Source organism: Aphelocoma coerulescens, chromosome 9, assembly GCF_041296385.1.
Source record: "Aphelocoma coerulescens isolate FSJ_1873_10779 chromosome 9, UR_Acoe_1.0, whole genome shotgun sequence".
Taxonomy (NCBI): Eukaryota; Metazoa; Chordata; class Aves; order Passeriformes; family Corvidae; genus Aphelocoma; species Aphelocoma coerulescens.
In genome coordinates this window covers 9837676-9856290 of record NC_091023.1, presented here as the reverse complement: position 1 = coordinate 9856290, position 18615 = coordinate 9837676, and the positions used below count along the sequence as shown (strand labels likewise).

General features: G+C 41.5%; 1 protein-coding gene across 1 annotated transcript; it reads right to left on the bottom strand.

Moving 5' to 3' along the window:
* Positions 1–3: 3 nt before the first annotated feature.
* On the bottom strand, positions 4–18615 carry LOC138114759 (guanylate cyclase soluble subunit beta-2-like). Its single transcript, XM_069024610.1, is given in 17 exon segments — positions 4–3133; positions 3854–3976; positions 4065–4279; positions 5789–5943; positions 6216–6362; positions 8576–8724; positions 9433–9753; positions 11332–11548; positions 13023–13126; positions 14108–14213; positions 14300–14520; positions 15625–15724; positions 16128–16288; positions 16482–16576; positions 17482–17555; positions 18338–18459; positions 18462–18615. Coding segments are annotated over 17 exon segments (2616 nt in total). The 3' UTR covers positions 4–2981.

Here is an 18615-nt window from a genome sequence, read left to right as displayed (position 1 = left end):
TGACAGATGGCAGTCAGTATATTAATGAAAAGATTTATTTTTGAATTACATTTTGCAGACTTTATCAGTGCCTACAGATTTAAGAACACATGATGATGCACAGGCACATTAATTTTTAGAAGCAGTTGTGCAGATTTGACCCAGCTCTGCACCTCCAGGAGAAGCAGATTGTAGCAGATGCCACAGAGCAAGCACTGAGCACATCATTTTTACCACAGTACAGCATGAAGTAACTTACCATGGAGCACTTACTGGCAATTAAAACATTCCAATATTAAACACCCATAGATTGTTCAGTGCAAGAAGGGCAGGTTTAAGCAAAGTGAGTGTTAAAGGACAGAGAGATACTGGCAGCAATTAAGCCATGATTCTTTTCTTTCTTCTTCCCAAGATGATCCATACAAGTTCAGAGGAGCTCTGGGCTTCTACCTAAAACTACTCTGTAATATATCTATATTAAACCCCAGAATGTATACCAGACCCTATTCATGGATGGTCAGACTGGTTGGACCATTTCCAGCTGGAAATTCTTTTTTTCAGAGAAGTGGTCAGTGCTGTTCAGCCACACTGGTGTGGGACTGCAAGAGCAGCAGAGACAGAAAGAGCGTCCCTGCTGTGTTCACACTGGCCACGGAGAGATGTAAACTCCTGTGTCACACTTTTGCTTGAGACTAAAGTGGCTTTATATCTCCACAGCAAATGCCAAAAATGACAGAGTCCTCCACTGCCATTTGTTAATGACGTGTTCTCTGTTCCATCAGCATGACTAGTCAAGAGTGCTGAAACACATCTCTAGGCTGGAGACACAAGACTTGTCAGAGCTCCTTCTTGACTTCAGTCACTGGGACAGTGCTGATTTAACCTGTACTTCACTTTTACATCATTGTGAGTGAGAGAGAAATTGAGTATTCCCATTCTTCTGGAAAGTCTTCTTAAAGCTATGGTCATACTACAGAAGCACAAAGCCAAAAGCACTGGGACAACGGAGAGGCATTACCAGGGGTGAAGGTGATATTGAGATTGTGTGTCTGAGGGTAGCACAGAGTCCAATGTTTGAAATCTTGATACCCAACTTAGCAATTATAACCCTCAGATGCAGCATCAACATACAGTAGATTTCTCCCTTGCCAAAATAATGAAGAATACCTAGATAACCAAATCCAAATAAATAAATAAAGCTTTCCATTCATAAAATTGAACTCCCTCAATGGTGCTGCTCAGCTGTATGGTGGAAAGTCCTCCTGTTACAGGGTTTGCCTACAACAGCATTTCAGTCAGTCAGGAGTACACTCCTGAGTGAATTTCCTGCTCAAAGCCACTCACCATACTTTGTTTCTTGCTGTAAAGTGGTCTCACAGCACACGAATGGATCTCTTCTGGATGAAACTAAGTAAGAGGATGTGCTTATGAGGTGCTCCAAAAGCTAACAGGTATTCATTGCATGGGACCACACCTAGCAAATCCCCTGAACACCTCTGGTGTGGAGAACAGCACTGATGGTTTTACTCTATGCATCCTCCTCTGCTGCTCTAATTGCACTAATTGCTCATTTAGAGCTCCTGGACTATGGAGCTCCTGTCTGAGATTTGAAAAAAAAAAAAAATCTAACCAGGTGAAATTTCATCTGCCTATACCATAAAGAGGAGGAGATGCCTTTCATCAGTCTTAGCTCTCTGTCTGCTGTTTAAAGAGCTTCATTTTGGCTGCAGACACAGAGGTGGAAATGTGATGCTCCAGACTGTTGGAGAGGAGTAACATTATCACCTTCTCCAGTGAGATTTTTCTCAAAGTTCACATTAGTCTCATGCCTGCATCCTTAGTCGCTGAATCCACACCCAGAGGTAATAAATCAGTGTGCAGGGCACATCTTCTGTCAAAGTAACCCACCTACTCCAGGATCCATTTATAGGAGTGAGAGCACAATTTATGATGCACCAAATTGTCTACAACCTTTATATCCATTGTATTTTTGCTCCTGTCTGAAATCCCTGACAGATGAACTTCATTTTTTCTCTGCCATTTCTGATCAGGTATAATTTAAGAGTACGTCAGCATGGAAGTATTTCAGCTGAGCAGCCTCTGACACCAGGTGAGTAATGTTGATCTTGAATGCTGTTGTTTTCAATTATATTAGCAACATTAATTCCAGCACTGACAGTCTCCTTCTGCAGTCCTGAAATTTGTTGGTTTATTTTTTATTAGCTGGGCTGACAAAACAAGAAATAAACTTGAAACTCATTTGAAGGTCTCAAATAGGTTGTAGGCCTCGAACAGTCCTTCAATGTTGTGACAAATCTGATGCTTTGTAACTCCACCATTTCCATGTCCTTCTATGCACAGCATGTATGGCTGGTTCAGAGATCACAGGTGCTCTTTTTTACTGTTGGATGCTATCAAGTAGATATTATTCCCGCCTCAGGATGCACAAATACAGGTTGTTTTAGATCTATTCTGCACTTCTACTTCATGATGCCTTTACCCAACAAAAGACCTGTTAAGAGATGAAGCTGTTATTGCAGTTAAAATCTAGATTTAACTCTGCTAACCTTACATGGGGAAGTTGTTGGCTGTGCTGGAGTCAAGACAGATGGTCACTTCAGGGAATGTTTCTTTTATGGCAAGTGCTCATTTGAGTAGGAATATTTCTGGCTGGATGAGTCACCTCTTTCTCGATTGCTGCATCAGATACCAACACATGATTTTTCCACAGGGATATTCAAAGATGTGGCACAGGCTGAAAATGCATCTTCAAAGCATCTTGCAAGGGTTTCTTCCTCCACTGGGAGTATTATATGGCCCATGTAGATTGATTAAAAAAAATTTCCTCCACTGTTTTATTTTTACTGAAAACTGTGATGAAATGTCTTTTTTCTTTTTTTTTTTACAAAATCATGTGATACTCATATACAAAATCAGTCCCATAACAGCAAAATGCACAAAATCATAATAAAATGTCTCTGTTTAATGTAAAAGTAAGAAACTTAGAGTAAAGTGCAAAAATTAGAGCGAGCATTTCTATTCTGTGGCTCTTCAGCAGCAGGTTTGACTCTTCCCTGGTTTGGAGGACGAGAACCATCATCTGCATGCTGGTTGCCATGGAGACTCCCATCGCTTTTGGAATCACAAGTTTTGCCTGAAAGGAAACACGCCTGAAGTGTGAGTTTTTAAGGACCAGCGAGGTTTCTGTTTGTCAGCACACCACATACTGGATTAACTACCACATCTAAGTAGGTGGGAGGGAAGGCAGTAAAATATTTTCTAGTAATTAGTGACAACATATTTAGTCTTTATAAAATCCACAAAACACAGAAATAGAACTACAAGACTTGCTGAATTAGATTAAGTTGTTATGGCATCAAATCTGTTATCTCTCAGCATCAGCTGCTTCAAAGGAGAATGAACTTTGGTCACAGAACATGAGCATGGCATTAAATCCTTCTGACTCTTGCAGCAGTCTGGCTTGAGGACTGAGGTCTCTCTTGAGTAGGTAAGGCTCCCCCATAACTACACTTTTTCTAGGAAAAGATGTGTGCATGAACAGTTCATGGCTCTGTCCCTGTGCAGAGCTGTCTAACGTTTATCAATTCTATTTGCACAGCCAGAAGGGCTCTGGGGTTTGACAGCTCTGTCAGCTTCTTTCTCCCTAGTGCACAATCAACACCTGGGATTGCTCCAAAGGTGAAATTTGTCTGGCCCTAAAGAGTGTGCAGAAGGGTGATGTGTATATATTGGCATGAATTTCTGGCTCAAGTAAAACAATAGTTATTCAGAAGACGAATATAAAGAACTTGTAAGATTAAGCCTGTTACTTCCTAGTTCTGTGGTCTTTGTGAGATGGTAACCAAATAACTACCTGTTAAATCTCCAACTTTCATCTGATTTCTTCTTTTGAAGCTGTTTTGTGCATCTGTGGGGCCATCAACGTATTTCATTGCAATAGCTAGGGTCTGGTCCTTTTCTGGCTGAGTCTGAGTAGCTGAAAGAACAACACAAAAGGACATTTAATTGGATTGTATTAATGCTCATTTGTTCAAGGAAGAAAATATGTGTTGAGTTGACTCTACCTGGCTGGTGAGAACTTAGTATTGTTTCAGTCTTGCCTTCTGGAAGGGACTGAACAGATTCATGGCCAGAATCTAAATCTTTCATAGGCCTTCCCATAATCTCATTCTCAGTTGCAGATTTATTTCTAATGAGGAAGTATGTGTGCATTTTCCCTTTGCCTTTTACTTCTATTTCTCCTCTTTCAGTAATCTCAAAATTCTTGTATTTTAGGCACCTAAAGTATGAGAAGCAAAACGAACATGAAAATTCAAGACAAGTAAAAGTGACACTGATGTTTTAAAAGAGCTGAGTGATCAAATCACAACAGTCTGGGAAAAAGAGTCTCAATTCATGAACAACTCAGGATTTGTTTCAACTGTTTATTCAAGCCTGTTGTGCTTTCATAGCTTTACACATACAGCCTGATCAAAATTAATTGATCACGTAGTCAAATACTTCAGTAGGGTGGAGGGTTCTTATTGACCAGTAAAGAGAACTTAAGAAGTGAGGCAGCCAATATCAGCTAGACAGAATTATCCCCGGTCATTTCATCAGAGAAGGCAATCAGGTCCATCAAGCATGACTTACTTATTCTACATCCAGACTTACTTATTTTACACCCAGACTTGCTATTCCCAATTGCCTTTTTCATGTGACCAAAAATGGCCATTTGATTTTCACTGGGACTGACATGAGGTTTATCAGCCTCCAGTTTCACTCTGTTCCCCTTGCCATTTTTCCATGCAGCTGTAGCATCTGGCTTTCTTCACCTGCTATGGTGCTGACAGTCACGGCCTTCCAAAGCTGACAGCCAGCAGCTCTGCAGTGCCATCACCCAGCTCTCTCATTACCTCAGACCCCTTTTGCTCCCTCACATTTCTGTAGACTGAGGTGTCTCAAAAGACCCCTGCTCTGATCCTCTTCCAATACTTATAGTTCACCTACTCTTTGGACCCTGACTCTTGGTGCAGGGACCTTGAAGATCTCATCAATGAAGACCAAGGCAAGAAAGGCCTTGAGTAACTCAGCCTTTCTTCAGGGCACTGTCACTGAATCACCTGCCACAGCAGATCCATGTGTCTGTTTATATTCTAACATTGCAGAAGCTCCTCTGACTGCCTTTGAACTTTGTTGCCCATTTCAGTGCCAGCTGAGTTCTCATTTTCCCAACATCATTCCTGTGTGCCCAGAAAATGCTGTTGTACTACCTCCTTTATAGTTTGTCTTTGCTTCCACTCTTGTACATAGATTTTATGCATACATAAAGTTCTTGAAAATACAGTATTAATTTTTTCTGAACATGAGTTTCTGGAGAGTAAATTACAGCATGAAGAAGATAGCTGTGTATGCAGTTAATCCTTAGTTAGTGTAAATAAAACTGTTTCACTACAAATTATGGTACTCAAAGAGAGATTTTAAAGCTTTTGTTAATAAACATTCTAAATGTTCTGACTGTCTTTCTAGCATCTACATCAATTTATCAGTACTTTCAACTAAGCTGTCACAATTTTATTTTTTTTTTAAATATTTTGCTCTCTTGGATGGAGACTCTCAAACCTCTGCTTCTATATAAAAGTACATTTGGAATAAATAGAAAAAATCAAGCTCTTTACAAGCAGTGACTTTCCTTTACAAGCTGCTTAAATGAGTGACTAAGCACCATCTACACTGAAAGGTGCAGCTGCCAAGGCAGTGGATTTCAGCACGGATTTGAACAGGTAAAGTTTCCAATGCAGTTACTCACTGATAGGCACTGGAGCTCAGGTGAATTTTGCTTGGGACACCGTGGCTCTCCATGCGGGAAGCGATATTCACCGTGTCTCCAAACAAGCAGTAACGAGGCATCTTTTCTCCAACAACCCCAGCCAAGACAGGACCTGTATGGATCCCAACTCGAATCTTTACAAAGACATAAAACACCCCCCAAAAATGTCACTTGTTATTTAACATCTTTCTTAATGCTATCCAGTTCATCTCAACACAACACTGGACACCAGTATGATATCAAATATCCACAGGGAGACACTCTTCATGAAAAATATGCCCATGTGGGCTTTGCCCAAAGCCACAGAGGAGTCAGAAGCAGCTGTTTGAGGTGCTGCTGCAATACATTAACCAGAAGCTCAGCACGAGAAGCAGACAGACACAGATGCACCTTTGTGTTAACTTACTTGGATAGGATTTCCAGAAACTGGGTTCTGCACTCCTTTGGCTGCCATTATCATGCCCAAGGCAAAATTAGCAACTCGCTCAGCATGAGTGGGTACAGGCACAGGGACCCCACCTACGACCATGTAGGCATCTCCAATCGTCTCCACCTTTAATTGAGAGGGACAAGCACATGAGCATGCCAGGTATATCTCACTCAGGTTAGTGTTTTGCTGTTCAGGGCTCTTCTTATCTGCACCAGCTGCCTCTTTCTCTTAAAAGATGCTTCCAGTCACTGAAAAGCTCTAGCACATGTGAGTTTCCTTGAGATGGAGATCCTTTCCTTCACTCCACACTAAAAATTTCAACACATTCTGTCCCTGCTCACTTGACCCACTTTAGATATCAGTGTGAGAGACCCTAAGGAGAAAGGGCTGCTGTGCAAATGTCAGACTGTTTGCCTTCCTCTTATGCAGGGCAGACCCATATGCAGAGAGCTAGCCCGAGGCACAGCCTCCTGAGCCAAAAGGTTACCTGATAGATGAGTGATATTAATTAGCTCTAATTCACAATTGGTGTTAAAAGCGTATTTCTTATTTAGGAGAGATTTATTTTTTAAAAAGTCATAATAAAGCAAGGGAGCCTATTCATGGCTGATTATGATTAAGGGGTTCACATGAAATTAAGGAACCTCCAATCTCCAGGATGTCACAGAACACAGTGTGAGCTAAGCAATTTGGGAGCATCCTTCCCTACAACCAGCTGTTTTCCCACAACAGCTGCAGCCTGTGACACATATGCTGAAGGGTTTGTCCTCCTTCAGGCATCCAGTCTCCTTGAAATACATGCAAAAGTATGAGAAATACTTTGGATTTTGTTCCTGTATCAGAAATTTTGCTGGAAATAGAACAGACCTGTATGAAACAGGGAATTCTTAAATGTTTAAAACCCACTGTAAAAGCCTGTTACATGGTAATGAAATTTTTTAAACTGCTCTTACGGGACTTCACTGGCCATTTATCATCAGTAAACAAGAGATCTTTTAGATTAGATTGATTGGCTTTCTTAAAAATTAACACCAATAGGACAGTGGAAACATAATGTAATATTTGGGTTTGTGCATTAACATAATGACTTAAAACTGTTCAGCACATTAATCTCAAAGAATGTGTTCCTGTCCATGCCTTCTATCAGATAGCCAAACCCACAGTGACGCCAGTAATTTTCTGTAACAAATTAAAAACAACTGTAAAAAGCTACTAATGCAAATAGATACCCTAATTACTTTTCAGCCATAGTAGAAGATTTAATTTAACAAGATTTATTCATAACTTTAGATGTTTTTAAGCTTGGGCCAAGTTTCTTTGATCAATGCCACTATTTCATTTCTTTTCCAATTCCCTGCAATAGTAATCTCATCCTTGCTTTCTGTACCCCAGTAACCTCCTTCAATATTAATAGGAGTTATATACAGGCATCAAAAGGAGATTATTATAGTGACATATCATTTACTCATGATGGATGATTTACATAGAATATGATGCTAATCTATCCTAAAATCTGTGGGCCATATCCTGGATGCTTCAATTATTGAATACATATTCCTTGTCAAGGAAGAAATGCTTCTGATTTCCCAGTACAATTTATGTGGGATGAACTGCAAGCCTTGCCTGAGCAAGGAATGAACGAGATCTGGATTTCACCCTTTACTATTTCTGCCTTCCTCAATACTTAATGAGCTGGGAACAGACAGAAACTTAGGAACTGCTCTTCAGCACATCAAATCTGGTAACTCTGGAAGTGTTAATAACACTATTACAGTAGGCCAGACAGTGCTCTGATCTTTCCAGCACAGTTTGGAGATCACATGTACATTACAGCCTAGGTCTAATTGATGCTCTTTGGGGGTCAGCAGGAGATCAATACCATAGCTGAAGATCTCCATGAAATAAATAAAAAGTCTGGGTATTATCTGGGTATTGTTTACAATGTTAATTTCCACCAGAGTGACACTTAATGATAGTGACCTATTTACAAAAAGTTCAAATAAAGGGCCTAGGAAAATTAGTCATGTTGGACAGGCATTTGAGATTGGAGGGAAAGAGATACATGAAAAAACAGCCATTCTGGTATTAGCATTGTGGAAAGAGACTTTAGTCTATGACAGAAGTTGCATTCCTGTCCAAAAATTTTAAACAGATTTAATCACACTTCCCTTTGTTTTTCAGTTTGCGTGGCCACTACAAATAGGTAATATTTTATGATTTATAAAAAATCATGCTGTGCTGAAGAGGGTTTAAGTACATTTAAAAGCAAAAAAAAACCAAAGCAAAACAAAAAAACAAAGCAAAAATTTCTGCAGCCTTTTTTGAACAGTACCTACCTTGTACACATCATGCACCGTGGTCAGTCTGTCAAATCTCAGGTACATTGAATTTAACATGAGAACTATCTGAATAGGCTCACATTGGGCACAAATGTTGGTAAAGGTCACCACGTCACTGAACAATACAGTGCACTCCTTGAACTCTCCTGTGAGCAGAAAGAGCAGTGGTTAAGTACTTGTAATGGCTGGACAATCATGGCATCTGTTCGAGACTTGTTTGCACAGATCATCCAGTGACCTATCAGTTGTAATATTCATAAGTGGGTGCTGAGACGAAGGAGAAGTGTTGATATAGACTGTATCAAATGTAAGAATCATTGCACATCTCAACGCAGAGATCTGAATACATCATATACAGGATACACTTAGCTTGTTATCCTTAGTTTCATATATGTACTTACTAAAGGGAATTTAGGCATTTAATTGCTACCCTTAATAACAATGGGAATCATCACGATTCTGTGTTTACAGAGGTACTAAGAGAATAGTCTAGGAAACACCACTTTCTTCATTTCCTTCACTTCTGAGCCCTTATTTTCCATGTTATCCATGTTAAAACCAAAATCTCAGATTACTGTTGATTACTGAATTTTTTCACTGACTGGGCAGCTACTACCACCTTTCACCACCTAAAGAACAATACTGGCAAAGAGCTTCCAAACCTTTCTTTGAAAGAATAGCCTAATTTTTATCATCAGTGAGATTAAGGGTCTGGGTCATTCTCCTACCCAAGAACGTCACCAAGTAGAGAGGACTCCATAGCAGTGGCAAAGGGGCTGTGCCAGCACCCCAGTCTCTTTATCACCATCTCCTAATGCACAAATCCCACATCCCAAATGATCCTGTTCATTCACCTGCCTCAACTCGCTTCCCCTCTTTCAGCTGGTTGGCCACGTGCTGGGGAAGCATGGCATAGAGCAGAGCTTCAGTCTTCTTCTTCTCTTCCTCCAGGTGTTTTGACAGGATCCTCAGCTCTTCCTTCTTCCTCTCCAGCTGGTTTGAGAGCTCCATCTCTGCCAGTCGCTGCTGATTGAGGAGAATCAAATCCCTGGTCACGTCGTGAGGGGCAATGTCTGCGATGTGCATCTGCCGCTCCTCCAGCTCATGCAAAGTGCGAAGCAAAGGTGAGCAGAGGTAGAGCATGCACTGAAGGGACTCCATCCACATCATCTGGCCTGTGGGGAACAAGTGTTGGCAAGGGTTTTCAGCAGTGTGGCCTTTCACACGGTGCTCAGCATTACTGGTGTTAATTTTAGGGGATGAGTTCCAAGGACAGTGGGTTTCTGTAGGGTCTGGATGATCACAGGAATTTGTTTTCTGTGAATTAGGGGTGAACATTTTCAGAGGAGCTACACTAGGCAAATAACAAAATGCCAGGACCCAGGAAGCAGTCACTCCCTCACTGCAGGTGCGGGGCAGAGCCCAACTGTGACTCAGGTCTCCTCCTCAGGAGGAACCCCAGTGTTCACAATATCTCTCCTCTCCTCTCCTTTCCGCTCCCTTCTGCATTTCCCCTCCTCTCCTCCCTGGTCTTGAGCTGTTCCTGAAGCCAGTCAGAATCATGCACAGGGGAACTGAGACTCACAGTGATTAAGCAAAACATTGGAAGTTTAATTTCACAGCGCATAGTTTGTCTCCCAGTAAAGCCAATGGCACTTTCCTTCCTGGAAATTGGAGCTTTCCCTCACTATCATAATCTAAATAAGCAGTTACAAAAATGCCTAAAAGGTAAAAAGGATTTTTGGTGGGCGATTCAGTTTTTTGGTTGAGGTTTGGTTATTATTCTGATTTGTATATTATTATTATTATTATCATTATCATTATCATTATCATTATCATTAACTTGCTTCACAAGTATCATCGATTTCTAAACAGCAATCTAGAAATTCCTGTTTCTTTCTTTCTCCCTCACCTCTTCCCCAGGGCTACTGGATGAACAGCTTTAAAAGTAAGAGGATTGAAACATCAGAAATACCATGTGAATTAACCCCCAAAGCATAAGAGAAAGTACAGTTGTACCCATGACTAGTCAAAGTTCCTTGTTTTGGTAGCATTACTTTTTTCAAGTAAACCCTTAGTTTTTTTCTGAATCTCAGGAATACAACATTTTACACTCATTACATAAAGGTGAAAGGAGACAAGAGAAAATTAGGTGACATTACATAGCTCAGAAAAGCAAAATTGAAGTCACAGAACACTTAAAGCAAATGTCATTATAATTAATTACACCAAGCAGAGGATCATCCCATATTCAGTCCTCTCAGTAAAAATAAAGCAAATACAGTATCTTCTTTGCTGAGATAATTTTAACTGGTAAACTCTTATGTGGCTTTGGGGGGGGGGGGTGTGAAGACAGAAATCAGAATCTGAAAATGTGCTACAAAAAATAAAAGCACAGAGAACTAATCTATTTTTAGTCACATTTGAAACCCAGCCAGTAGCAAATAACTCCCCTCAAAGGCATAAATTAAGAACAAATAATGTATTCACATGTGGGTTTTGCAGCATCAGAAAACCACCATATTTCTAAGCCTTTCAAATAGGAGCAAAGTTGTTGTTTCTGACTGAAAGCCTTCAAAATCTGGTGAGATGATAGCAGAATTTGTGTACAAGCATGTCTTGTTTCTCTAAACAGAACCATGTAATCTCCTCTCCCAAAGGCTATTTATAGGACTTGAGTGAGGTCAGGAGTGCACCTCCGTGTAATTCCTGATTTAATATGAGCACTCGTGCTATTGAAAACAGTGAAGTACCTCTTAGCTCTAGCATTGGCCGTTCTTTCCACGACTCAGGCATCATCTCTCTTCTAGTCTGGAAAACAAATTGGCTGTTGATGAATTTCTGAATGCTGGAGATGGTGAAGGGTACTTCTGGGTGAACAATCCTGAAGTACTGATCCAAGCAGATGCCCATGGTCTGAAGGCCAGGTACAATCTTTTGAATGCTCACCCCAGCTTGTTTCACTTTGAGCTTAAAAAGAAAACATAGGCCATGTGTTACAATTCATGTCCCTTTGGGTTCAGACCAAGCTACAGCTGATCGCTGTTTATACATTTCCACACACTGAGCCCTGCTAGAGTATGTGGCTTATTTCTGAGCAGAATTTCTACCTTGTTAGTAGTTACTACACAGCTGTGAATGCATGCCCTTTATAGCAAGGCAAAGCCCCAGGAAAAGAATGTTGTTAACTAAGTGTTCCTTCTTGTCAATTGTGAAAAATCCCCAAAACTACCTGCTATTATCCCTGCTTGCATTTGTGTAGGCCTAACAAACAGGTAGCTGCAGGAGAAAGTTAGAGACACCAGAGTGTCTTGTATTCCAAAATGAAAATAACTGTGGCATAGAACGGCTTGGCAAATATTAATTTTCTAATAGATGCCATGGGTTACTTTCTCTTAACTGTGTGTAAAGGTTTAGTCATTCTTCTTTACTCTGTTGACCATATGTGAGCTCTTAAATTCTGCAGAAATGTTCTTCTCTGCTTGTCATCAGTTATTGAAGCTCTGACCCAGCTACCAGGAATGGGTGCAGGACTTGTCTTCTTTGCATACTAATAATTTTATTCAATTATGCATAAAATATGGCCCTCTTGAAAGGTTAAAGACGCTGTATTTTGGCTGATGTGGACAGTAGCACGAAGCAGGTTGTGTGCTCTGGAATCTCAATCAGCATGATATCAAAACATGTTCCCTGAGGGGAATGTGTTCAGCGTTCTTCTGCTGTCCCATCCTCAGTTTCTCCTTTCTTTGCTCCTGTCTTAAGCCAATATTCTCTCCACAGAGTTCGGAGCAAGAGGAGCTGTAGCTTGGTGGGAACCCAGGCTAGTTGGGAACCAGCCAGAGGGCAGCCCTGACAGGGGGCTGCAGAGTATGTGTGCAAAGGAGAGGAGACTCAATCCTGCCCCAGAAGGTAAAGAGATTTTTGGGTCCTAGATGGGGCTGCATGCTGCCTGATTTGGTAGGTAGCTGGGTTTTCCCAGCAGAAGCATGTCTCAGGAAGCACACAGAGACTCACCTGCCAGCAGAGCCCTCAAAGCCTTGGGATAGATTAATAGGAGGAGAAGGGGACTAACTTGGCAAAGCCAATTTAAAGGATGGGACATGTCTCTGGTATATCCAGGGACAGGAAGGTGGCCAGAAACCTCGAAAAATTCTGCTTAGTATTTGGTAACAGATAGAGTGCTGCAATAAACCTTGCTGGCATTTCTGCAGCTGTTTCAGACATGGTAAACTCAATAAATTCAAAGGAGATTCCTGTCTGCAGTGATCCAGAGAGAGAGTTGCTTTGTTTATTGCATGTCTCTGTACAGAGTACTTCTGCAAATCCTGTGAGTGTGCACTGCACACAGAGCACATGCAGCAGGGAACTGTAGGACAGTCAAAACAGAGGGAAATTACTACAAGGTTTATGCAAACTAAGGGCCCTGACCACATGCTTGTCCTACCTCTTTGTCAAAAACCATATGAAAAGGAAGTCCATTGCAAAATGTTTTTGTGTCAATCCAGAGGCTCTTGGGATAAACAGGATCAAATCCTCTCAGGAGCTTACCTGTGGCGATAAATATATAGTCTTTAAATCAGGCTGCACCTCATAAAGCCCGTCAGCATTACTTTTTACCACTTAGTGAAACAGGACCCTAGATCATAATGACTGAAGACAAAGCAAACAGTGTGTGGGCCCAGAAATGAGCACACATCTGTGCTAAATGCTCTGCAGTGTAATCCCCAGCTGATTAGCAACTAATCTGAGTTGGCTGGGTGTTTAAAACTTAAGCACACAAAAACCACAGAGCACTAGATGCATGAGATTAAGTGGAAAAAGTAAGAATAGATTAACAACTGTAGATGTTATTCCTCTATGAATCTGCAGATGCCATAGCAATATGACACAGCTACATCTGACAAAAATGTGCACAGAAGTGGATTTAATACACTTTGCCAGCTCCTAAGAAACACTTAGAGAAAAAAAACCCAACATCTTGGCAATACTGAACTAGATTTTCATTCCTTCTGAAAAATTCCTTCCATTTTATAAACATATATAAACATCTAATATATAGAGGTACGAACAGAGATTGGAGATTAGCAGTAGACTTTTGGTAGCGGAGGATGTAATTTGGCTTTTAAAATTTACTAGAGTTGATAGTTTTGGAAAGGAATAGTATCTACCGAGTTAAAAAACATGCTTTTAAATTCAGCATCTTAAACCAAGTGACATGACAATGAAGAATCAAATTCACCACACAATGGCATTTTATAGAAGACTTTTCAGATGAAAGCCCTGTTTAAAAGACAAAAGTGACAGGTCATATTCCATTTAAGTATCTGTCATTACTAAGCATGCTTATTATCTGCAATTTTTCTTTGATCATCAATGTCAAACTGAAAGAAACTTAACCAGAAACATTTTGAAAACTTGCAGAGGAAATATAAATGGTAACTTCAAAATGGATGGGTGGGTGGGGATAGGGAGGCTTACTGACTTTCTTGCTGAAGAGACTCAGAAATGATGACAAGCTCTCTCTCTCACCTTTTCCTAATGTGATTATTCCTCTTAATGTTTTCCAGTGACTTTTCTTAACAGGACAAACAGAGTTTCCCCTGTCTCCATTTGCATTCTTGGCTTTTTCTAGGTCCTGTTGAAATAAATCCAAAGGGAAATTCAAAGGTGATTTTACTTTAAATATATTTTAGTAATATGCTGACATGAATATTAAAATACCTCTTTATTCAGTTGGTTCTCAAATTGTTTTTCAGAGTCAACAAGACATTGAGATGAGGAAGAAAATTCACTTCTTTCCTTGCATGGAAATAGAGGGGTTTGAGTGACAAGAAAAACAATATGTTCTTTTTTCCCGGTTCTTTCTTCTTCTTCTGTTTGATTGACTATTTTCATTGAAATCTCAATGTTAAAAAAATCCAGGGCTGCTGCACTGATGATTCCTGAAGAAGAAACAAAAGACAAGGTATTGCCAAGAACAAAACCTTTTCAATTCCCCTTTTAGAGGGTCCACAGTGGAATTTCACTGTTTCAGAAATCACTTTTCCAAAGGACTCTGGAAGAAGAAAGCAACCCATGTCGTTCTTGCTACCGTTGCCATGATGAGAATATGCACACAGGAGGTCAGCTTTAAAGTTACTTCTGCTTTTGCCTTGGCTGAGGACAAATGCTTATTTTCACTAGGAGCAGCCCAGCAGGATCTCTGAAGAATGTGTTCAAGTAGCCATAGAGCAATAATATGAATTCCCATTAACCCAAAAAGTGCAGGGAGTCTAAAGAAATTCTGCTATACAATCTATTTCAATCGCTGAAGAATATTGTATTTTGAAAGGAAGGAAATACCTTTCATGCAGATGCACAATCAGTTTCTCATCTCTGATTAGGTATTAGGCAAAATACTGGACAATGACATCAAAAGCTCTGTCTGACATTCCAAATATTTCTGTGCTTTCAATATTAAATGAGTTTTGACAAAGGGGGAAGTTCTGATGAACTTCTAAATTCAGCATTATTTATGAAAGAAAGGAATATGATCTTCTCTTACAGACCTATAGCTGTCCAATCCTTGCACAATTACAGCTCAGGAGATTCTGCTAAATTCGGGTAAAGGATTCAGTTTTGAGCAGGGTTCAGTAGGAGTTTCACAGATTGGATGTACTACAGGGTGGATGACTGTCTTGAACTCAACTAGAATTTCTACTTCACTGTAATTTAAAAAGCACAAATCACCAAGAATTAATAGACAGACAAAATACACTTCATGAACTTTAATTCTTCTTCCAGGGACGGAATTCTATAGCAAGAATGGACAATTACAGCCTGGGTTGTCATACAGTACATTTTGATGAAAGTTACTGGGAGCTAGGAGTGATCAGGCAATAGGGAAATACTGAGTTCAGGTGTCTGGAGACTGAACTCTGCCACACTTCAATTCCATGGCCAGTCCTCATCTGAAAAAAAATACTGAACTCTGAGTGCATTTGCAAATATATTATTATTCTGTATATATATTGCATTGATCTGTACTCTGCATTTTGTCTCATTACCTGGCACAATATGGCACAAACCTCTTCTGTCTGAATAGTAATGTAAATTCATTGACCCATCTTCATTCTTTTCCACTCTAAAAGATGGTGCATTCATCTCCTGAGGAAAAAACAAACAAAACCAAAACCAAAATCTCAATATCTTTTTCTGAAAAAGACTACTGATGGATTCTACTTGGATAAAAGCATCCCATGCCTTAATAACATAAACTGTAATATGAATAAGCTGAAAAACATAAAATTAAATACTCTCACCTGTGAAGGAAAATCTGCTATGCTTTAAAGCTAATGTACCAAATAATACCTAATGTTGAAGACTAGTCAAAACTAATCATTTTTAGATATTGTCCTAACATTTTGGAGTCATCTGTTTCAGAATGTAAGAGAACATGCTTTGGTGATTTTTTTCATTATTTACTCACACCTAGGAGATGCTGTTCCTTATGTTATGAACTCTGGCAGAGTCCATCCATACCTGCTCAGCAGTTACTACTCGGACTTGCCTGGTAAGAAAGGGACAAGTAGCTGTGCAATGCATCCAGGTTCTCTATGAACTCATAGAGATTTCCACCCAGTGTCCTCAGCATGTGGTCATAGCCTGAGCGCTTACAGAATTCAAAGAAATACTTTCCAAACTCGCTCAGAACAGTGTCAGCAGGAACACCTGGCAAAATAAAGATACTTTAAGAAATAAGAAAGGTTTGCAAGTTCTTGCAATGCTGTCAGGTGGATTAAGAATGAAGGCAGAAAATTTGCAATACAGGTAAGACATTCCCAAGGGTACAGGAGACAAAACCTGGGCTGCAATCTCAGGCTTGAGCCAGGATGGTTCATTTTTGAGGCATGCTAACACATACCTAATACTTTGCAGGCTTTGTCGACGAGCTGCATTGTGATCTCATCTTTGTAAACCTCAAAAGTCAAGAAAGAATCCTGGACTCCAGCCTGCAGCCTAAAGCAGAGAAGACAATATTCTTGTTTCAGCAGTGCTGGAAATTCAACACGCTTGGGTGACCCAACTGGCATTTCTTAAGTACTGTTTGCTGTGAATGCAAACACTACTTCACCTAATGATGTAAGTTTAATATTAAATTGCTTTAAATTAATTAAATTGCTTTAACATGGCTGAATGGCGGTGTCCACCTCTCCATTTCTGCTATTTCACATTATGGTAAAACTCTGTCAAGGATTAGGACATCTTATTGTGGGGTGCTAGAGCAAGTGGACTCTTAGTTTGTCTTCTGGTCTACTGGCTTGTCGTTCAATGTGGCCACAATATCCAGCTCTGTGAGGCTCCCCAAACCTGCTGATTTTTTTATATTGGCTTCAATGGATAATATATGTATGTATCTAAATATCATTTATGTATCTTGGAAATACTACATAGCTCATAAAGACAAGACAAAACCAGAGATGGTACAAGGCCAGATTGAATGGGGCTTTGAGTAACCTGGTCTAGTGGAAGGTTCCCTGCTCATGGCAGGGGAATTGGAACCAGATGATGTATGATTTAGCTGCTTTTCTGAGAGTAGTGGAATTAAACTGACTTTATATTAAGGATGACATCTTTTCAGTGTAATTGCTTCTCGATATTGTCATGCTGAGCCAGCGAGTCTATTGCAAAATTGTCTATAAGACTAAATGTCATCTTTGATTATCTGATATGACAAATTAATTGGGACAAATTAGTATCAGAGGATGAAGTGTTACAAGGCAAGAAACTGTCCCTGTTAGTTACTCCTAATAATTACTTGAGATACACATCAGCTACCATTTACCAATGAGAAATTACATCTTCTGTTGCTGAATTCCTGGGCATTTTCTTTCAACGCACTATGTTTATTGGCAACACGTTACCTTAATTTTTCCCATGTTTCTTCGCCATACTTTTCAACCACCAAAGACTTCAGGCACGTGTTTATAAATCCATACTGCAAAAGCAAATATACGAACATGGAAAAGACCTACTGGTTTTTCAAGCGCTGCCCCAACACACCACTATTTTGTATTTCAGATTCCTCTGCTAATTTTATATTGCAAGAGAGAAAGTAATAATGCTTGACGGCCTAAAGAGAAAGTAATATTGTTTGACAGCCATTGTATCTTTCAGTAAACAGCGCAGCCTTTTCCTCAGCGTTTCACAAGCATTCAGCAGAAGAGAAGAAACAGCCAACGCTGTTTTGCAGAGAAGGGCCCGAGGCCCCGCCGGCCGGGGATGCGCTGTGCCGTGGCTGCGGCCGGAGCTCGGCGCTGCAGCGCGGGCACAGCAGCCACGCACGGCTGCCGCATCCGCGGAGACTCGGCTGTGCCGCGACTGCTGCGGTTCTGCCTCAGCACTGACGGACCCGCCACTGGGGATCGGGAAACGCTAAAAGAGCGGCCCGAGCAGCGCTGTCAGAGCGGCAGCAGCCGAAGGATGATACGGTCCGAATGCCCCAAAGCCTGCGGGTCAGCACCCTGTCCCGACACGGCGGCAGCAGGCGCTCAGCCCCTGCTCTCGGGCTGGCAGCCAGCGGTAGGGGCTGCCCGTCTGTCTGTCCGTCTGTCCCCGGCAGGGGATGCCTGTGTGTCTCCGGCCGCAGCTGTCTGTCCACGACAGGAGCTACCTGTCTGCCTGTGTGTCCCCAACAGGAGCTACCTGTCTATCTGTCGGCCCCCGGTAGGAGCTGTCTGTCTGTCTGTCTGTCCCGGCCCGCCCCGCCGCCCCGCTCACCATCCTGCCGCTGCCGCCGGTCCCGCTGTGTTGCCCGCTGCCGGCCCGAGGGGCGGCGGCCCGGCCAGGCCCGGCCCCGCCGCGCTCGCCCGCGGCGGTGACACCCGGTGGCACCCGGTGGCCGCGGGCACGGACGCGCCGCCGGCGCTCGGAGCGGCCCCGAGCGGCGCGGTCCCGGGTCCCCTCCGCGCCCCCCACGGGCTCGGCTGTTTTCCGCAGAAGAGGCGCCTTTCCCGCAGCTGTGGCTGTGTCGGGAATTGAGTGCTGCCGAGGAGCAT